This window comes from Elgaria multicarinata, chromosome 2, assembly GCF_023053635.1.
Source record: "Elgaria multicarinata webbii isolate HBS135686 ecotype San Diego chromosome 2, rElgMul1.1.pri, whole genome shotgun sequence".
NCBI classification, from domain to species: domain Eukaryota; kingdom Metazoa; phylum Chordata; class Lepidosauria; order Squamata; family Anguidae; genus Elgaria; species Elgaria multicarinata.
The window spans coordinates 82,938,228-82,958,025 of NC_086172.1; the positions used below are offsets into that span (position 1 = coordinate 82,938,228).

The following is a 19,798-nucleotide window of genomic DNA, read 5'->3' on the forward strand; positions in this document are numbered from 1 at the left end:
AGGAGGAATCAGACTGGTAGTCCTCCTCCGATAAGACATCCAAAACGCGTGGCATCAGATCCAGGCTCGGACGTGGTTGTGACGATTGAGTCGGTACCGTAGTGATCGGTACCGTCGCTTGCGTCGGTCGTGACGTGCACCTCGGTACCGCTGGTTGAGGCATGTCTGTGACATCCTCCGGAGGCGGTGGACGGGAGACCGTCTCGGAAGGAGGCTGGCGGAAACGCGGGTACGGGTCATAGTGGTGTTCTGGATAGTAGTATTCTTGGTGCCCTCTATGTCTCCAATCCTCATAGTAACATGGAGGAAATTGTGGAGGGTACCAATCGGCGTAATGGTCCCGACCCCTCGGTGGGGACCTTGATCTTTTGTTATACGCGACGTATTGTCGACTTGAATGAAGTGAAGCCAGTGAACCATCACGGCTGTAACCATACGGAGATGTTTGTCGGTATCGAAAGCCTTCGGTATCGCCATATGGTTGCTGTCGGTACTGACGTCCGTCGGTATCGATGGGTTCTGCTCGGTACCGAGGGGAAAGAGGTATCTGATCCGCCACAGTGTTATCCAACGAGGAACCTCTGATTTCACCTTCAGAAATTGATGCCCTCACACTGGGTTCTTCCGTCGGGACCGTAACAATATGGGGCGGTGGCGGGACTGGTGAATTAGCAACCGGCGGTGGAGGGTTCAGTACCGGCGGTGAGGATAGAGTCGTCCGTCTCAGTATTGAGAAAGGCGTCGGTAGCGAAAACCTCGGTATCGGGCTTATAGCATGCGAGGAAGGTCTCTGTAATGCGAGACTCGTTATCGGGCTTTTATGCCCCGTCTCGCGCCTTGGTATCGAAGTACTCGGTACCGGGCTCCTCGGTACCGACGAGATCGATTTCAATGGTTTTTACTTTCCATCTTTGCCCTTCAATTTGCTCTTTTTACTCTGAGGGTTTTCAGCCTCAGAGTGCTCTCTCGCTCTCTTAGAGATCTTCTTTGCCGCCTTTTTTGCAGACTGAGAGGAGGAGGGGGGAACCGCTAAGGCTTCACTCCTTGTCGGAGGATTTTGGGGCATAGACTCCATCTTGTGTGGAGATGTAGAAACGCGAGCCGCTCTCGGTTTATCTACTGCCTCCAAAGCCTTTTCCCAGAGAATAGCCCGAAGGCGATCTGCGCGGTTTTTACATGCTTGCCTTGAGAACTTTAGGCAAAAAGCACAGGACTCCACGACATGAGTCTCCCCCAAGCAGAGCAGGCAGAAGGAATGCCCATCCGTTTGTGAAATCTTCTGTCCGCAGTTGGAACACTTCTTAAACAGGCCTTGGTGGGCCATAGGCACCAAGACAAGACAAAACATATATATATATATATATATATATATATATATATATATATATATTGGATAGGAAAGAATAGAAAACTGTAGAAGTAAGAAAAAGAAGGAAAAATAGATAGATTTTTCAGCTCTGGTATAATAAGAACGCACTATACCACAGAGAAGTCTCCAAACACTGTTAGCCCACAGGCGGTTGAAGAGAACTGAGGGGATTAGGCGGGAACCCCTGAGCATGCTCAGTGGACGGTGGGGGAGGGGTTCCCACCTAAAAAGAATTCAGCTTGAGAAGTTTCCGACCTGGCCCTGCGCAGGCACAGAGCCCATATGTGTGATGCACAGAGACCACGAAGAAGAACCAGTATTCACCATTGCATTTGAACCAGGAAAATATTGTTTGTGCTTGCTTTTGGAGTAAAAGCAGGAAAACAAGCCTCACTGATTCAGATGGGGCAGGAAGGTATGGATTGCCTAAACAAGGAAGTCATGGAGGAATCAGAGCACACAGGGGCTGCAGAGGAGAAAGGAGTGCATCAGCCTGAGGACAGCCAAGCTATGGTTTGGCCTTTCATCTGAACTGGCTTGATGAAGAGGACCCCGCCCCCAGTGTAGCCTGTATATCGGACTGTGTGTATTCTACACTTCTATGGAATCTGGTGATGAGTTCAGAATTCAGCATCATGAAAATTTCAGTGAAGACATCATCATCATCATCAAGCAAATGTCTAGATCCTGTGGCTGAAAAGCAAAGTTTGCAGATGCCTGGGGCAGTCTCAGAAACCAGACTAAGAAATGGAGGGGCTCCAGCTTTGTGCATGGTATTTTGCCTTCTTCCATGGAAAACAGACCTGGGAGAGAAAATGTTTTCCATTATAGAGCAGTGATGAAGATGCTGGACTACCATCATCCCTGAGCAATAGCCAGCCATGTTGTATGGGGCTGATCGAAGTTGGAGTCCCACGATAAAATAATACACACCTCTCTGAGCAATGTTGCTTTAATTACTATGGTAAGTTTCCTAACCCACAATACATCTTACAGCAGCAAAGAAATTCCTTCTATAGATAACAAGGGAGTTGACATCATTTTCTCAAGGCTGCTATCAGATTCAGCTTTAATTCTGTATAAAATGAATCACTCATTCACATTTTGATATTTTGCAATTGCTGAGTTTGATTTATGTCTTGCAGTTCTTTTCGGCTACTGCTGAAGACTTCTGTCAAAACGTGTTTGGCCTATTACGTTATGGTTTTAAGCTCTATCTATGCAGGTTTTAATTTTAATATTGAGGTATACATTTTCATTAAATTTGGCTTTGGTTTATTATTTTATTATATATATACAATCTAGGGACAGATGCAGCAATATTTCTCAAAGCCTTTCCTCGGATTATGAAGAGACTAAATATGATTTATTATTTTGAAGAACCGTAAGGAAAACCTCCAAGCAGCCAATGGATTCCACCAATATTTTTGTCTTTAACATTAAGGGGGAAATGTACTACCCTCTGTCAATAATTAGATATAAATTTGACGCATCCCCCCTCTTAGTTAGTCTTTGTATTTAGAAAATTGCTTAAAAAATGCCAACAACACGAAATACTATCAGAGCTGCTCTACTGAGGCCTATCCAGTGGAATTTTAGAATGTTTTTAGGATGTTTTAAGGATGTTTTAATTAGGGGTGTGCACGGACCCCCCGCTCCGCCCCGCTCCGCCCATACTCCGCTCCTCTTCGCCGCGGAGCTCCGGCTTTGAATCAGAGCTCCGCAGTGGAGGGGAGTGGCGCCAGGTAAGGCCGGGAGAGGAGGGTGGGGGGGGTTATCGGGCCCTGCCGCCATCGCCGCCCGTGCGGCGACGGCAGCAGAGCCTGGTAAGGGACCAAGGGGGAGGGGGGCCTCACCTGCATCCGTCCGCGATCCGTCGGCTTCTTCAATTGAGCCCACGGTTCAACCAGGAAGTCTGGGCCGCAAGCAGCCCAGACTTCCTGGTTGAACCGCGGGCTCAATTGAAGAAGCCGACGGACCGCGGACGGAGGCAGGTAAGGGAGAGGAGGGCGGGGGGGGTTACCGGGCCCTGCCGCTGTCGCCGCATGGGCGACAGCGACAGCATCAGGGCCCGGTAAACCCCACTTACGGCAACGGCAGCAGACCCCAGTAAGGGACCAAGGGGGAGGGGGGCCTTACCTGCATCCATCCGCGGTCCATCGGCTTCTTCAATTGAGCCCGCAGTTCAACGCAAGCGGCCCAGACTTCCTGGTTGAACCGCGGGCTCAATTGAAGAAGCTGACGGACCGCGGATGGACGCAGGTAAGGGAGAGGAGTGGGGGTTTACCTGGCCCCGCCGCTGTCGCCGCATGGGCGACAGCGACAGCAGCAGGGCCCGGTAAACCCCACTTACCTTTCCGGCGGAGCTCCGGATCGAGGCGAAGGATCCGCCTTCACCTCGATCCTCTTCGCCACACTCCGCCGGCCCCCCAATCCTCTTCGCCTCCGCCTTAAGGGCAGGCGAAGCCCCCCGCTCCGCTTCTAATTCGCCGGTCCGATTAGAAGCGGAGTACATCCCTAGCTTTAATCATGTATACTATGTTTTTAATCCGTTTTTATGTGTTTTATATTCGCTGTTGTTCCCCGCCTCGATCTAAGTGGAGAGGCGGGTAAGAAATAAATTTTTTATTATTATTATTATTATTATTATTATTATTATTATTATTATTATTGTCCTCTGTGATCCTCTCCATATTGTTGTCCTCCTCAGTTCACACTAGTTCCCTCTTCACCTGTGCTGATTATAAGTCTTATTCCTAGATTAGCCCAGCAAAAGAACCAGCGTGGTGTAGTGGCTAGAGTGTTGGACTGGGAGTTGGGAGATCTGGGTTCTAGTCCACACTTGGCCATGGAAGCTCAATGGGTGACTATGGATCAGTCACAGACTTTCAGCCCAACCTACCTCACAGGGTTGTTGTTGTTGCTTGGATTAAATGGAGAAGAGGATTATTATACTGTTTTGGGTTCCTTGGCAGAAAAAAGATGGGATATCAATGCAATAAATAAATAAGAGTGGTAGTAGGTTGGCCCATAATAGATGGCTCCTCTTCAACTGGGACATTTTGTTAAGAGCCAGTTCATCTTAAGGGGCAATCCTAAGTATGTATAAATGGAAAAAACATGCATGGGATTGCGCCCTACATGGCTTAGAACTTGGCTGTTTAAGCCACATCGGAGGCAAAGGGAAAGGGAACTATTGTGGAAATCCAAACGAAAAGACAATGGAGGAAACATGAGTGCAATGGGAAAGTGGCACTCCAATAAATGCCAGCTCCTGTTTATTAGCTGTCCTTTAATAGTACCCATCTTACCTGTCTTACTCTCACTAAATGTGACTGGCACTGAATAGCCCCTTTGAAGTCTGTTGCAACTAGTTCTGTGATCTGCAACATTGTTAGACATGTAAGTATACATTTGTTGTCTGAGACTCTTAGCTAATGCTGTGTTGCTTCTCCTCCTAGTGTGCAGGTGATAAGGCACTCACTTCCTAGGCAGGGATGGGGGGAAAGGGGTGGGAAGCAGCTGCATTTATAGCAAAATGTTCTAGTCTACATGGTCTTACCCCTTCAAAGACAATATCTTTATGCTGAATTTGTACATTCACATAGCACAGTCTTCCCAAACTTCATGAGTAGCAGATGTTCTGGACTTCCATCCTCCCTAAACTGGGGTGATGGGAGTTGCAGTCCAATGCATCTGGTAGGCATCACCTTGAGAACTGTTGAAATTGCATGACTTGGCCACAAGTTTCTGGATGCATGTAAAGAAGACCTGCAGAGAGAGAACATCTCCAAACAAGTGGCTTATTGCATGGTCATAACTAGGGGTGTGCACGGACACCCCACTCCGCTTCACTTTAAGATCCGCCATTTTCGGATCGGCCCACTCCGCCCTGCCCCCACTCCGCCTGTGCCCACTCCGCTCCGCTCGGAGCTCCGGATCCGGATCGGAGCTCCGGTCCCCCCCCATAGGGGGGGTTACCGGACCCTGCCGCCATCGCCACCCATGCGGTGACGGCGGCAGAGCCCAGTAAGGAGGAGGGGGGCCTTACCTGCCTCCGTCCGCAGTCCGTCGCCGTCTTCAATTGAGCCCGTGGTTCCAAGTGCGGCCCAGACTTCCTACTGGAACCACGGGCTCAATTGGAGATGCTGACGGACTGCGGACGGAGGCAGGTAAGGGAGAGGAGGGCGGGGGGGGGTTACCGGGCCCTGCCGCCATCGCCGCCCATGCGGCGACGGCGGCAGAGCCCGGTAAGGGACCAAGGGGGAGGGGGGCCTTACCTGCCTCCATCCGCGGTCTGTCGCCGTCTTCAATTGAGCCCGCGGTTCCACCAGGAAGTCTGGGCCGCAAGTGCGGCCCTGACTTCCTGCTGGAACCACGGGCTCAATTGGAGACGCTGACGGACCGCGGATGGAGACAGGTAAGGAAGAGGAGGGAGGGGGCCGTTACCGGGCCCTGCTGCTGTCGCCGCATGGGCGACAGCGACAGCGGCAGGGCCCAGTAAACCCCACTTACCTTTCCGGCGGAGCTCCGGATTGAGGCGAAGGATCCGCCTTCACCTTGATCCTCTTCGCCACGCTCCGCCGGCCCCCCAATCCTCTTCGCTTCCGCCTTAAGGGCAGGCGAAGCCCCCCGCTCCGCTACTGCTTCTCCGGTCCGATTAGAAGCGGAGCACATCCCTAGTCATAACTGACTGCTCATGGAAATTTGTGGATTCGTTACATGATGCCATCAACAGCAGAATGTCTCCAGCGTTATCCCCTGGAAACCATACATTAAAAAACACAGAGAGATAATGTGATATTATCCAGGGACATCGCAGGATCTCTCCATCACTAGATGGTGCTGTCTAATGGGCCCTTTCTGAGAAGGGAAGTTATCATTTCCAAATCACATGGTCACATATGAAGGAGGATATTGCAATGGTGGGAATACTGTGTGGACAAAAGCTATGGCAATGATGTGGGATTTTTCCTATTTTTTCCTGTGTGTAGAGAAGCTCAGAGGGTTGGATGCAGTTTTACGCTGGCTCAACTGTGCTGGCAGAAGTAGACTTAGGGTGTCTCTATGTTAAACAAAACCCCCGCAAAATCCCGCATCCTTACCATAGCTTTCTGCTTTCAGGTTCTTTGCAGTATTAGGATGAGTCTTTTTATATGGCAAACACATGGTTTGAATTAAGGGATTGGATGGACAGATGGATGGACGGACAGATGGACAGCCTGCCTGGTATGTGTGCAAAGGAGAGGGATCTTGTTTTCATCATGTAACTTGTGCTGTATTGTTTCCTCGCAGTTCCCAGGAAAGCTAGGACTTACTTCTGAATAGATGTAAGATTGTGCTGTACGTCTGCAAATCTCAGCACATTTACTTGGGAGTAAGCCTAATTGAACACAATAGGACTTACTTATGAGTAGACATAAAATCACGCTGTAAGTCTGCAACCCTCAATACAGTTACTTGGAAATAAGCTCCATTAAACTTAAAGGGGTGCTCTTGGTAGGGTGGGGTATCAGATCTGTCTCCTTTTGTTGCAAAGAGGCATTTTAATTTTACCCTCTTCTCTCTCAGATCTTAGACACAGAAAGTTCTTCCTTGCAAGTTCATAGTGCAACACCAGCTTTACACACTGCCGATTTAGTGCCAATTGGGGTTTATTCCAGCTTATCTCTGAACATTTTGAAAATGGGATGGGGGAAAGGGTGGGAGACACCCTGGCTGTTGACGATGTCATGTAATTGACAACCAAACTTCCATGAGTGGCCAGTCGTGAGCATGCAATACATCACTTATTTAAAGAAGCCCTCCACCTCATTTCCTTCCCATAGCAGCTTGTATAGCCCTCAGGAAATTCTACACAGAAAATGCTGGTAAATGGGTTATGGTCAGGTGTGGTGTGGTGCCTGTGGGGAGGGGGAACCCCCAAAATTAAGCAGAGAGACTTTCCATGATCGGAGCATTTTTTCTCATGGATAATAGGCATGTGCTCCGCTCCGATTAGGAGCGTAGAAGCAGTAGCGGATTGTCCTGCTTCGCCTTACCCAGAGACGGAGTAGAAGCGGACCGCATACCCCTAGAAGCAAGGTGAAGAGAAGCGCCCATTTTTCGGAGCTCCTCTTTCAGGCGGAGCGCTCCGGTCGCCATCTTGAAACATTTCGCCCATAGGATTGCATTGCGGAAAAGAATCGGGGATAACTGGGGGGGGGGTTAAGCTATCGTTCTGAAAATTCTTGTGCACAGAGAGTCGTGGATGGGGGTCATTTTGAGACTACTCTCAGCTCTCTGCGTCGTGCGGGTCGCGTGCTAGAATTTTAAAAAAATCGGGTCAACAGCGCGGCTCAAACGGTGATTTTCGGCTTTTCGCCCATAGGATTGCATTGCGGAAAAGAATCGGGGATAACTGGGGGGGGTTTAAGCTATCGTTCTGAAAATTCTTGTGCACAGAGAGTCGTGGATGGGGGTCATTTTGAGACTACTCTCAACTTTCTGCGTCCTGTGGTTCACGTGCAAAATTTTTTAAAAAAATCGGGTACATTTACAATACAAACGATAGAGTAAACCGGCTGCGGCGCGGCGGGGTTTATTTGAAGCGATGACAGGCACATTCAACTCCCAATCCTGATGAGAATTGATCGCATCCTCCAATCCCAGCGTTGGAGGGGGGGACTAAGGCAGAGTCATTCTGAGATCTTTGAGCTCTCAGCGTCTTGTGGGTTTAGCTTTCGTTGGGAGAGGTCTACTTAGCTAGCTGCTGGCTGCTGTGTACTTGGAGATAGATTAGGATTTTAGCTTGGCGCGTGTGTTTGTTTGCTTCTTTCTGACTTTTAGCTTAGTTTGCCCTGTGTTTTTCCCTTACTTTGATTTAATATAAACTTTATTTTTAAATTTTGGAGTGTGTGTTTGGTTGGTTGGTTGTCCCCCCCACTTCCCTCTATTAAAGCCTGACTGTTCTGCTTTTGTGAAAGCTTTCTTTTGAAAGCATACACACACTTCTTGTCCCATTTCCCTACATTTATTAGTAATATTCTTAAACATATTATTATATTCTTTTACATATTCTTAGTAGTATATATATTAGTATATTCTCATACATATTATTAGTAGTATTAATATTTTATTCTTATTTATTTATTTTTATTTATTTAATTACATTTATATACCGCCCCACAGCCGAAGCTCTCTGGGCGGTTTATACAGCATACACACTTCTTGTCCCATTTCCCTACATTTAAACATATTATATTCTTCTTATACATATTCTTAGTAGTACCTTATACATATTATTAGTAGTATTAATATTTTATTAGTCATCATGAGAAGAGGGAGCAGGCGTGCTGAAAGCAGCAAGGCTCAGGCTGGCACCAGTAAGCAGGCAGGTGGCAAAAGGCAGGTGGCAGCAAGAGGCAGGTTGCAAGAGGCAGGTGGCAGCAGTGCCATTAGAGGAGGAGGAGGAGTATCTCCTTCATTATCCTTTGAGCCCATGAGCCCACTGATGGACCTAGACGAGGTCCTCAGCACAGTGGAGGGGGAGGAGGTGGTGGTCCTCCAGGATGTGGGGGCTGAGGAGGAGCAGCAGCAGGCCGAGGCTCTCTCCCCAGTCTCATCCCACCCCTCTTCCGCTGCCACCCCTGTTTCTGTGGCCACACCAGAGAGCTCAGGCGGGCAATTGGTGATGTCACCACGGAAGCGAAAGACAAGCATAGTGTGGGACCACTTTGAGTTGGGAGCGGATCCCCGCTTTGCTGTCTGTCGCCACTGCAAACTCAGCCTAAGCAGGGGTTCATCTACAGGGCATTATGGAACCAGCAGCATGAAGATGCATCTTTAGAGGAAGCACCAGTCGGTCTTGCTGGGGAAAGAGGCAGGCAAGGCGACTAGTTCCAGGGGAAAGCCGAAGGCTGCTGCTGGCACTGCCACTCTAAGCTCTCCATCTCCCATCCCCACAAGGGTTAGGCAGGCAACCCTGCAGGACATGGGGTGGGGGAAATATGAACCCACAAGATGGCGTTTTCCAACGCCCACTCAGGGTGCTACTGTGGTGGGGCATCTGCCGGGACTGACTCCTCCCCAATACTAGATCTATGACATGTCACTCTGCCTGCCCCTCTGCTAGCCTGTCCTCCTCAGTGACCGACTCGCTGGGATGGTTTGCGTTTGCAATGCGTGACTAACTGCAGTGCTGGCTTAGAAACCAGCCATCCTGGCCTCACTTCCTTGTGCCCCCAGAAATGCCCGCTGCCTACCTGCCTGCCTGTCTGCCTGTCTGCCCGCCTCCCCCGGGGTGCTGCTGTGGTGGGGCATCTGCCAGGACTGACTCCTCGCCTGCTCTGCCTGCCTCTCTGCCCGCCTGGTGCCTGGGAAATGGGCTTTGCAGTTCGTGCCCAGCACCCTCCGGCACGCTTGCTCCCAGTCGTCCTCCTCTGTGCCCCTCAATGCGTAACTGCTGGCTTAGAAAGAAACAACCAGCCATCTTTGCCTCACTTGCTCCTTGCGCCCGCTTACGGGTTGGTTTGCTATGCGTTAGTGCTCAAGCTATCCTTGCGGCACTACAATGCATGCTGCCTGCCTGCCTGCCTGCCTGCCTGCCCTCCCTTCTCCCCTTCCCGCCTTGCAGGGATGGTGTATGTGTCTTGCTTTGACTCAGGGGAGAAGTCCTTCCTGCACTCACTTAGACTTTATCAAGTTCAAAAATCCATTTTTCAAGTGTGGAAGAAGATTTAGGGTTATCTCATGGCATGTTGGGATTTCCTTTGAACTGGCCCCATTGAGCTGTCTGCATTGCCTGACATACTGGAGTGCCCGATTTTCAAAACTTCCCCTAACATCAGGGGATGATGGGATTGCCTTGAAACTAGGCATCCATGTGGACACATGGGTAAGCTATCATGGTGCCGAGTTTGAGTTTTCTAACTTGCAAATTGACGTAGTTGTAGAATGGGACTTGATTTGGGGTGCCAAAAATCAGGGGATGATGGGATTGCCTTGAGTCTGGGCGTCCATGTGGACACATAGATAAGCTGTCCTGGTGCCGAGTTTGAGGTTTCTAACATGCAAATTGACGGAGCTATCGAAAGGGGTGTGATGGGTGGTGCGTTAGAGGTTAGAGCCACGCCAAAAATCAGGGGATGATGGGATTGCCTTGAGTCTGGGCATCCATGTGGACACATGGATAAGCTTTCATGGTGCTGAGTTTGAGGTTTCTAACATGCAAATTGACAGAGCTATCCCAAGGGGTGTGAATGGGGTGCCCAATTTTCAAAATTCGCCAAAAATCAGGGGATGATGGGATTTGCTTGAAACTTGGCGTGCGTGTGTGTATACGTCCATGAGGTGTCATGGTGCCAAACGTGAGGTTTCTAACTTGAACAGAAAAAAAATTGTATACTTTTTTAGCTTTCAATGCAACCCTATGGGGGGGAAAACGGAGCTCCGGATCCGGATCCGGAGCTCCGAGCGGAGCAGAGCGGGGGCGGGGCGAAGCGGGCCGCTCTGAAAATGGCGGATCTCTAAGTGAAGCGGAGCGGGGGGTCCGTGCACACCCCTAATGGATAATCCCTTCCTCTGTTGGGAAAGAGATCTTTGATCCGACTGCTACTATGTGTCATATTGAGTGTCTGCATGTGTAACTTATGGTTAAGTGTTTCCAGTAAGTGCTACTGGGAAAACAGTGAATAAGAGAAATTCTACTGGTTAATTAGGTTTTAATGTGGCTGTGTTAACTTTAATGATGTATTCCAGCATGTACCACTGAGTGATGAATGCTAAACCCTTGCAGGCATATAGAGATGTACATCTGAGGTGTGGTGCATGAAAATGCAAGTTGATACTCAGTTCTTAAACAAGGGAGATATGAAATGGTAGCTACCTTCCCACATGTGAATATTGGATTGCAGACATCAGAACTTCTCTTCGTAAATTAATTTAAAATATAATTTAGATTCAGCATTTAACATTCGTACTTTTTCATTTAGTACCCTGACTGGTGGAAACCAGCTACAGAAATGCAAAATGCCAATGAAATAGTTAATACCGAAAATATGCATGAAGCCCATTTATTTGAAAGTGGATGATAAAATGTGCTCCCTATTAATCATTATTCAATTTATAGGAATTGTAAAAACATTATTATTAGTAGTAGTAGTAATAGCAGTGTAATTAAATTGGAAGAAACAAGATTGGTTCCTGCCTAAAAGAGTTTACAGTCTATATTTCAACAGTGTTGGAGTCATTAGGAGGATACAAGAGGATGTGAAATCAAATATATTTGAATAAGTACATGCAGGCATGAAGAATTAATCTGCCAGTAAGACATATACAGCCCAGTTCTATGCATTTGCCAATGTGATTTACTACCCTAGGACAGTACTGCCTATACGACTTACTGCCAAGTAAGAAATGTGCAACGGTTTGCATATTTTTACTCTGTGCCAGTGCTTGAATTACCTGGGGGTGGGGGTGGGAGATGAGGCACCAGTCCCCTAGATTGCTCTATATAGAAGGGTGTGTGGGAGACATGATTTAACTAGATTTGGGGAGGAGTCAGGGGAGGGTTTGTGGATTTCATTAAGAGCCACCCCTCCTATCTCTTTCCCAATAATTTGAGCTAATTTTCTCTCTGTGTATCTTGGTATTTTTCCCTCCCCAGTTCTTCGCCATGGGAATTTTCTCACAAAACTAATAGGAAGTCTCAGACAAAATTAATAATGTTTTATGTAAATAAATGTCAATTAAGATCAATGCCAGCTGTAAATAATTTGAATAAATCTGTTACTTTGTAGGAAATAGAACATTAATTTTGTTGGGAACAGAAAATATCCATTATATATAGTTATCTGACCTGAATTTCATAGGGGTGCTAGAAAAATATGCCATGCAGAAGTTCTCCTGAAGGTTAACCTTAATTCACAAGTCATTCTTAGCTGTTTCTTTTTAAAAATGCTTGAGATGATGAAACATAAAATGTTGCATAAAGGTTTATGTCATCCCCCAAAGGGATCAGTTGAAATAAATCCCAAGCCCAAAATCTTTGCTATTCAACCCTTGACTGCAGGCAACTTCCCTGAAATAACACAGATTAGAATATTTCATTTCTTGTAAATACATACCAGGAACACATTCAACTCAATAAGAAGAGCAAAAGCTAAAAGTCGGAGGAATTTCACTGATGTTATCGAAACTCTCTTGGCTTCTCAGTGCTATCAAGTGGTTTAAAACAAAATCTCAGCAATTTAAAAGTGTTTTCTACCTCATGCAGCCTGTGGGGATGTCTGGGGGGGGCAAAAATGCCCCCCCCCAGACATCCCGCACTTGTCCAACCCTGTCCTAGAGAGTTCTTGAATTCCACATGTTTATTTAGTAAACAACAAAGCTTTTAAAAGTACCTCAGGTTGTTGTTTTTTGTTCTGATACATCACAAGCATTTGACCTGAAATATCTGAGGAGGAAAATTGAAGCACACGTAATATGAATGTATGTGCAATTGGCATCCATTCATTGGTACTACTGAATTTCTGAATGGAAAATTTTCCATGGAAAAATGAAGCCCTAGAAAAATGTCCACCCCACATCCTTGCGGGAATGGTCTGCCCTGCAGTGCAGTGGTCCCCCTGGACAGACTTCAGGAAAGGTCTTTCCAAGTCAGCTACCTAAGATCTTTGGACATGAATTGGAGATGCCAGGGGCTGAACTTAGGACCTTGTGCATGCAAGACTCATGCTTTGCCCCAGGTTATGGTCCTTTCTAACTGCTCTAGCTCCTACAATAAGATCTCACCGTAGCATCTTGTCCTGAATAGTGGCTGAGGACACGGTTTCCTCCAGGATGCCGCCGATAGAACTGGGTGACATCATAGACTTTTCTGTCGATGACCAGCCATCTCTCTTGCTTGGAGTTTTTCTTGCCTGAGTGAAGTCCGACTTCCTCCCAGGTGAAAAGCTGTGCAAGATCTGAATCAGTTTCTGGCTTTCCTACACTGGTGCCTGACTGTGGAGGCATTCTCACCTAGGAGAGGAATTTCCAACTAGCTACCTTGCTGCCACTTTCTCTGGTGGAAAGATGAAGCAACTGTGCCTTTGTATCCTGCTTCACATGTCAGCCAGCTTTATATGCACCTGTTGCAGCAATCCACTTTGCTCACCTCAATGTTCTATTGCCCCAGGCATTCTCTTTCCTGCTTTTTCTCCTGCTCCTCCCACCTGCTTTATTTTCTGCTGTGAAGTACATGTCAACCTTGTTTACTGTCTACTCATGAGGTTTCTTACTAGTCATTAGAACTGGATTAACTAGTATGTTATTCATCTTTAATAAACTATTGAATGCATCTGTCTTCCCCAATCTGATATCCACCAGATGTTGGACTATAACTTCCATGGTCATTCTGTCTGGGGATGATGGGAGCTGAAGTCCATCCTCCCTGGGGGGTGCCAGGTTGGGGAAGGTACGAATACATCAACCTATCAAACCATTTGCCCTTTGGTGCTATTTGTTGTGTAAGAGCCATAGCAGTCCTCCAGCAGTGCCTTGGGATTCTTCCTCTTCATCCTCATCAGTTTAGCTTAGGAAAAAGCATGATAGATGGAACAATCCAATGGTCCCAGGGAGACCATCACAGGGACCATAAGTTTTTTTGGGAGTCCCCCCTCTCAGAACCATAGACACTCCTATAACCTCAGGAGGGAGATGTTGCATTCCAATACCTCCCCCCACCCCGCTCCCTTGCAACTTCGGGGGGGGGGGTAAAATAGGGGGCTTTCCAGTGGGTTCGTAAAGGAGAGGAGAAGTTGGGTTTTGCAGTGTTCTGTGACCTCTCCAGCCCTGGACCCATCCCGAGTAATGCAACCTGTCAGGACAGGCTCAGAAGAACACATTGAGTGAATAAGCAACAGCAAGGGACATCGAGAGGCAAGAATAGGATATTCAGAACACACCTTCAAGGGGCTTAGAGTTGCATCCAAAAGGATAGTATGATTGAGTTATATAAAATAAATGGTGGGGAGAGAATAATTTCTCTTATACTAGAAGAGCCGAGAGTCATGCAACGAAATTGATTTGGAGCTTGAGGAGTGTTCTCCACACAGCATGTAATTTACATGTGGAATGTATACAATGGCTACTAGCTTAGATGGCTTTAAAGAATCAAAAAATCCATTAAAATCTTAAAGGAATCAACAAATCAATTTATCATTAAGTGTTAGCCATGAGAAATGGAACTCCATCTTCACAGGCATTATGCCTCTGCTGCTTACCAGTTACTGAAGGTAAACAGCATTTTGCCTCTAACAACTAGTAATGTCATTTCATTTCTTGTTGGTGAGCTTCCAAAGGCATTTTGCTGGCCACTGTTTGCAAATGATTATTTCCATCATGGACAAAGATGTAAAACTCTTGTCCTTATGTGATCCTTACCTGTTGTACTCTGAGGAGGCTACAGAATTAAAGACTTCGGGAGATGAGTTGATCACCGAATGGCGTCATGAGGGCTTCCATCCTCCAGGATGCAGTGCCCTAGAAAAAGCCCAGGAGTTGGCTTCCCTGCACCCAAAGTTTTATCAGTGGGAAAAGGAGCCTGTATAATGCTATTGCCAGTTGTATTACTGCAAACTTTAACACCAAAAATACTTGACAGCTATATTCAGCATATAGAGGGGAAGTGGATGGCCTTTCTTCATTTTGGTCTGAAAATGAAAGAGGCAGTATCACATGTCAAGGGCAACAAAAACCAAACATTATAAAAAATCAGTCTACATCTTGTTAACCAAACATTTTTACAAGTCACTGCATAAGTCATTAGCAGGGTATTAAGACTGCTCACTAGGGGTGTGCCACGACACAGGCTCTGAACAACAGACCTGGCTGAGGCTACTCCCTGCTCAAGCCAAGCACCACCACTTGGTATGCCTGAGGCAAGGGACAATAACCACCTTCCTCCAAACTATGTGGAGAAAGGGGTTTAAAATGGAGAATGGATTTTAATATATATATATATATATATATATATATATATATATATATATATAATACGCTGTGAGTTATATCTGCTTAGGTGAATGATTGTCAGAGTGGGTGCTGAATGTGTAAACTTAAGATGATAAACGCCAAACAGACACGTGGGATTTTTGTGGTAGTTTTAAAACAAACAATCAAAATTTATTTTTAAAAGTTCATAAGCTTTGTTTCAAATAACAACATTTAAAAACCTTTTTGAAACCTTCCATACAATCCTGTCACTCTCACATTCACGCTTTCTTTTTTCTCACACAATCACTCTTGAACTTTCTTTATTATCGGTATTGATTAATATACTTCCACTACGTGCACACCACACTCTAAAGACACCACTCACTACACTGACTCTCAAATTTCCCAGAACTTAAGTACCATAAATACAGAGAGCACTACAGACTCTAAGAGTCCCTAACAAGTCTCCCTGGAAAGAACAAGAACTAGAACAGAACTCACAATCCCCTCAGTCATTCCCTTATATATATATCACTCCTCCCCACTCCCAAGACATTCTAACTCCGCCCACTCAGGCCAACATTCTAAAACCCACAGACTTACAAACCGCAGACATACATTTGGAATTGACTTGTGGGATGTAACGCCACAGGTGTACTTTGCCTTGGTCCCAACCCTTGAATCCATGTTGAAGCAGGTGATTTGGCCTGCCTCAACCCAAATCCAGTTCAGAATCAAATTGGGCCACGTCAGCCTGAAGCAGCCATAGCGCTTCAGGCTGATTCAATCGGATGGCCAGCTGCTGCCTCCCCTCACCCATCCACAGGACTTACCTGAAGCCTCCACTCATGCCAGCATGCCATTTCCCACTGCTGCAGTTTACCACAGTAGGTCTATGACAGGCCAGGGTGGCTCTTCTGGAGAACAGATGGCTAGCCAGCATGAGCAGCACCTTCAGGTAAGTCCTGAAGGCAAGAGGCAGCAACTCACTGGGTTTTGGGGGCAAGTGGGAGAGTAGGGGAATCCTATGCATTCTCAGTCAGCCTTGTGCCTAGCTTTCCTTGTTAGCATAACCACCTCCATTTTTAACAGGAAACTGTAAAATCTCCATTGCACACCAAGCAAAATGTCATAATGCCCTGTATGATAATGTGTCCTTGTGTGCGTCCTTGCATCCTTGATTACTAATATAAACAAGAGCTCTGGCTCCAGCTGTCTGTGTCGAAGTTAACTTCTAAAACTTACTGTCAGGCCAAAGGTATTGTTTACAGGACTGTTTAGCATAATTAGCTATGCCTCAGTGTTATGTTCTGATTAGTTAATGCTGCTACTGGGCCCTGCCCCTTGAAAGCTTTAATATTGTACCATATTCCCTATGTCTTTTGTCTGATTGCTCCCTTTGAAGAGACCAGGCCTTGATTACTAATCAATAAAGCGCTTTTGAACCCTCTGTCGCTGGAATGGTGGAGTCGTGCTTAAGGGCTGTTTGGATCTCATCCTTGGGTGAAAAGAACATTGATCTAACATCCTGGGTGCCCATGGCTGGCCAGGAAACTGTAACAACTGACCTGCTTTGGATTTGGAACCAAATCCAAAGTGGGCTGAGGCATCACTGAGGCACCCCAAGTCAAATTGGGGACAATTTGAAAACTCTGAATCTGCCTCCGAAGTGACTCAGGACAGGAGGGTGCTGTACACAGCCCTACTATTCCCCATCAATTGAAGCATGCTGGATTGCAGTAACATCATCTTTCTCCCATACAGTTTGGTCATTGTAGTCCTCCTCCTCCTGCCTTGTTCCTGAACATCTTTGCATTCTTAGTAGGGCTGTGCACCACTTTGTATCTGAATCCCAAATCCAAAGTGAATTGGGGTGATTCAGACCTCCCTAAAACAGATCCAAAGTAAGTCGGGGGAGGTCCAAATCACTCTGAAGCGAATCGGATTGGTCTGAATCAATTTGGACCGATTCGGAGACTCGGACCCTTTCCCAAGCACATAGAGAAATGAAAATTGGGACCATGACAGGTCATCAGTAGGGCTTCATCTCTGACAAGTTTGAAGCATATCAGTTCATTATCTGATTTTTAGGATTTTTTTTAAAATTGAGATTTTTAAATTATGTTTTTCAAAATACACTGTCATTTTTAAAGATAAAGAGAGGAAACTCAGCACCATGATAGGTCCTAAGTAGGGCTTTAGGAATGCCAAGTTTTAAGCATATCGGTTCATCCCCTGATATTTTAGGAATCTTTAAAAGATTTCCCCCTCAATATTACTCTCCCCATATTGCTCCCAGTCTGGTAGTGTGTATTGCAGTCAATCTGTAAAGACCAATAAACTTATACAAGATACAAATTAAATACAATTCAGTGTTACATCATTATTTTCAGAAAGCATCAAAAAATTCAAAAATATTTTAGTATGTGTTAAACACTCACTGTCATGAACAAGCAATACCTTGGGAATATAGGGGTTTGAAAACTTTCAACAGTCCTTCTGTCCTGTTTTTTAGTTTAAGCCCTCAAAAGGAGGTTTTTCTGTGTGATAAAGGTAGGTTTTAGAAACATAATAAAATAAACACAATGACTGAAGAATCATGAAGGATTCAAACCTCAATCCCAGGCAAGTAATCCAAAAATGCTTCAACACAGCAAGTACTGTGAACAGGTGTGTTCCTTCTACCTTATTAGGTTATTTTATACATGAATCCTAAAGCTATAGGAACATTCACTGTATATAGTACAAACTAGAATAGCAATGGTGGACTGCTGGTGAAAAAGGACCATCCGTCGACATTACTTTCCAAGAAAGGATGCCAATTCCAAACTAACAGTCAGGTCATACAATTGTACAGTGCCAAGCTTAAAAATCCATTCTGCTTCCTTCCTTAAAAGAAGGTTATCATGATTAATTCAGTTGTATTTATGGGGGTATCCACTATCAATAACCAAAAACTTGAACTCATCATATCTATGAGAGTTGTCCGTAAAATGCTATACCAATGGTGCATCCAAGACTTGATGTTTTAATTTAGAGTGATGTTCTATTATACGTGTTCTCACACTAGGAGAGGTTTTTTTCCTACAGAGAAGTCCACATGGGCAAATGATAACATAAATAACCCATTTTGTTGTGCAATTAGAAAAGTGATGTAGTTTAAATAGTTGGTGGTCATATGGATGTTCAAACAGTTTGCAAAGATAATGTACTTACAGTACATCTGCTACATTTAAAGTGACCATGAATGGTGCATGCAGTAATTTGGGGTGGGTCAATATCAGAATGGACCAAAAATTCCTGAAGATTTTTTGTTTGTCTGAGTCCAATTTGTGGTGTATAATTACACCCAGTTAGATCACCCAGAATATGCAATTTTTTTAAAAAAAGTTTTCATTATGGCATAAGACAAATGAGAATGTGTCAAAGAACATGTGATTCTATTTTCAGGATTCCTCACACGATTCTGTAATAAAATGGATCTTGGAACTGCATCCACTTGTCTTTCAGCAATACTGTACTAGGATACCCCCTATCCATGAGCTGCTGTCTTAACCTGAATGTAATCTTGGAATACTCCTCAGCACGAGCAGGATCCTTTTAAGATGCAAATATTGGCTGTATGGTAAACTTTTGAGCAACTGGGATGAATGACAGGATGAAAAATGCAAGAGAGAATTTCTATCTGTAGGTTTTTAAAATGTTTTTAAATATAGTCAATTCTGATCCCGATATACCACTGTATCCAAAAAAAGAAAGCTAATGCTTATCAGCAACCCTCAAATAACCCATGGGCTGTTGTTGGGTTATTTGAGAGTTGCTCCTTCCCTACAAACAATCCATTCTACCTGGGTTTAAGTGACACAATAAGCTTCACCAGCAAAGGAAATCATGCATGGCAGGGGAAAATAAACCACTGTGGCTTATTTCACTCACTGCAATCGTGCAAATTGGCTCAATGACTTAAACATGAGCTCCTGGCACCAGCTTAGAAGAAGCATTCCTGTTTCTTTCACCCAGAAGCCAGATAGATTGTCCATCCCTGATCTCAAAGCAACTTTTGATACATTTTTTTAAAGAAACACCCTTCTCAGGAGCTTACAGTTAAAAATATTAAGACCTACAATAATTGATTGTTGCAGTATCTGGGTATTTACTATAAACTTTGTTTTAAGCTACTACTTAATTTTTCTACATTTATATCTTCTTGTTGTGCTTTGGAGGTGAGCATGACCATGGCTACATCAAAAGAAAAGAAAAGCCCTGGGATGCCACCTATGCCACCATTGTCCCCCCACCCCAAAGGTTTCTAAAGTTGTGGAGGAAGGAGGAGAGCTGCTTGCTATGCTAAAAACCATTAATTTATAGCTATCTGTTCAGTCAAAGAAGCTAGAACAGTTGAAAATGATTCAGTATTCCATCAATAATATCCAAGGGTCAGTAGATTTGATTGACGTTCATCTCAAAAAGATG

General features: G+C 45.5%; 1 protein-coding gene across 1 annotated transcript in view; it reads right to left on the reverse strand.

Moving 5' to 3' along the window:
• The window catches only part of LOC134392586 (acyl-CoA (8-3)-desaturase-like), a 191,149-nt gene that overhangs the window by 28,823 nt on the left and 142,528 nt on the right, over nt 1-19,798 (reverse strand). Inside the window, exon 2 of the mRNA XM_063117026.1 lies at nt 13,142-13,369. Coding sequence (XP_062973096.1) covers nt 13,142-13,363 — 222 coding nt within the window. The 5' untranslated portion in view covers nt 13,364-13,369. The remainder of the gene's footprint in view (nt 1-13,141; nt 13,370-19,798) is intronic.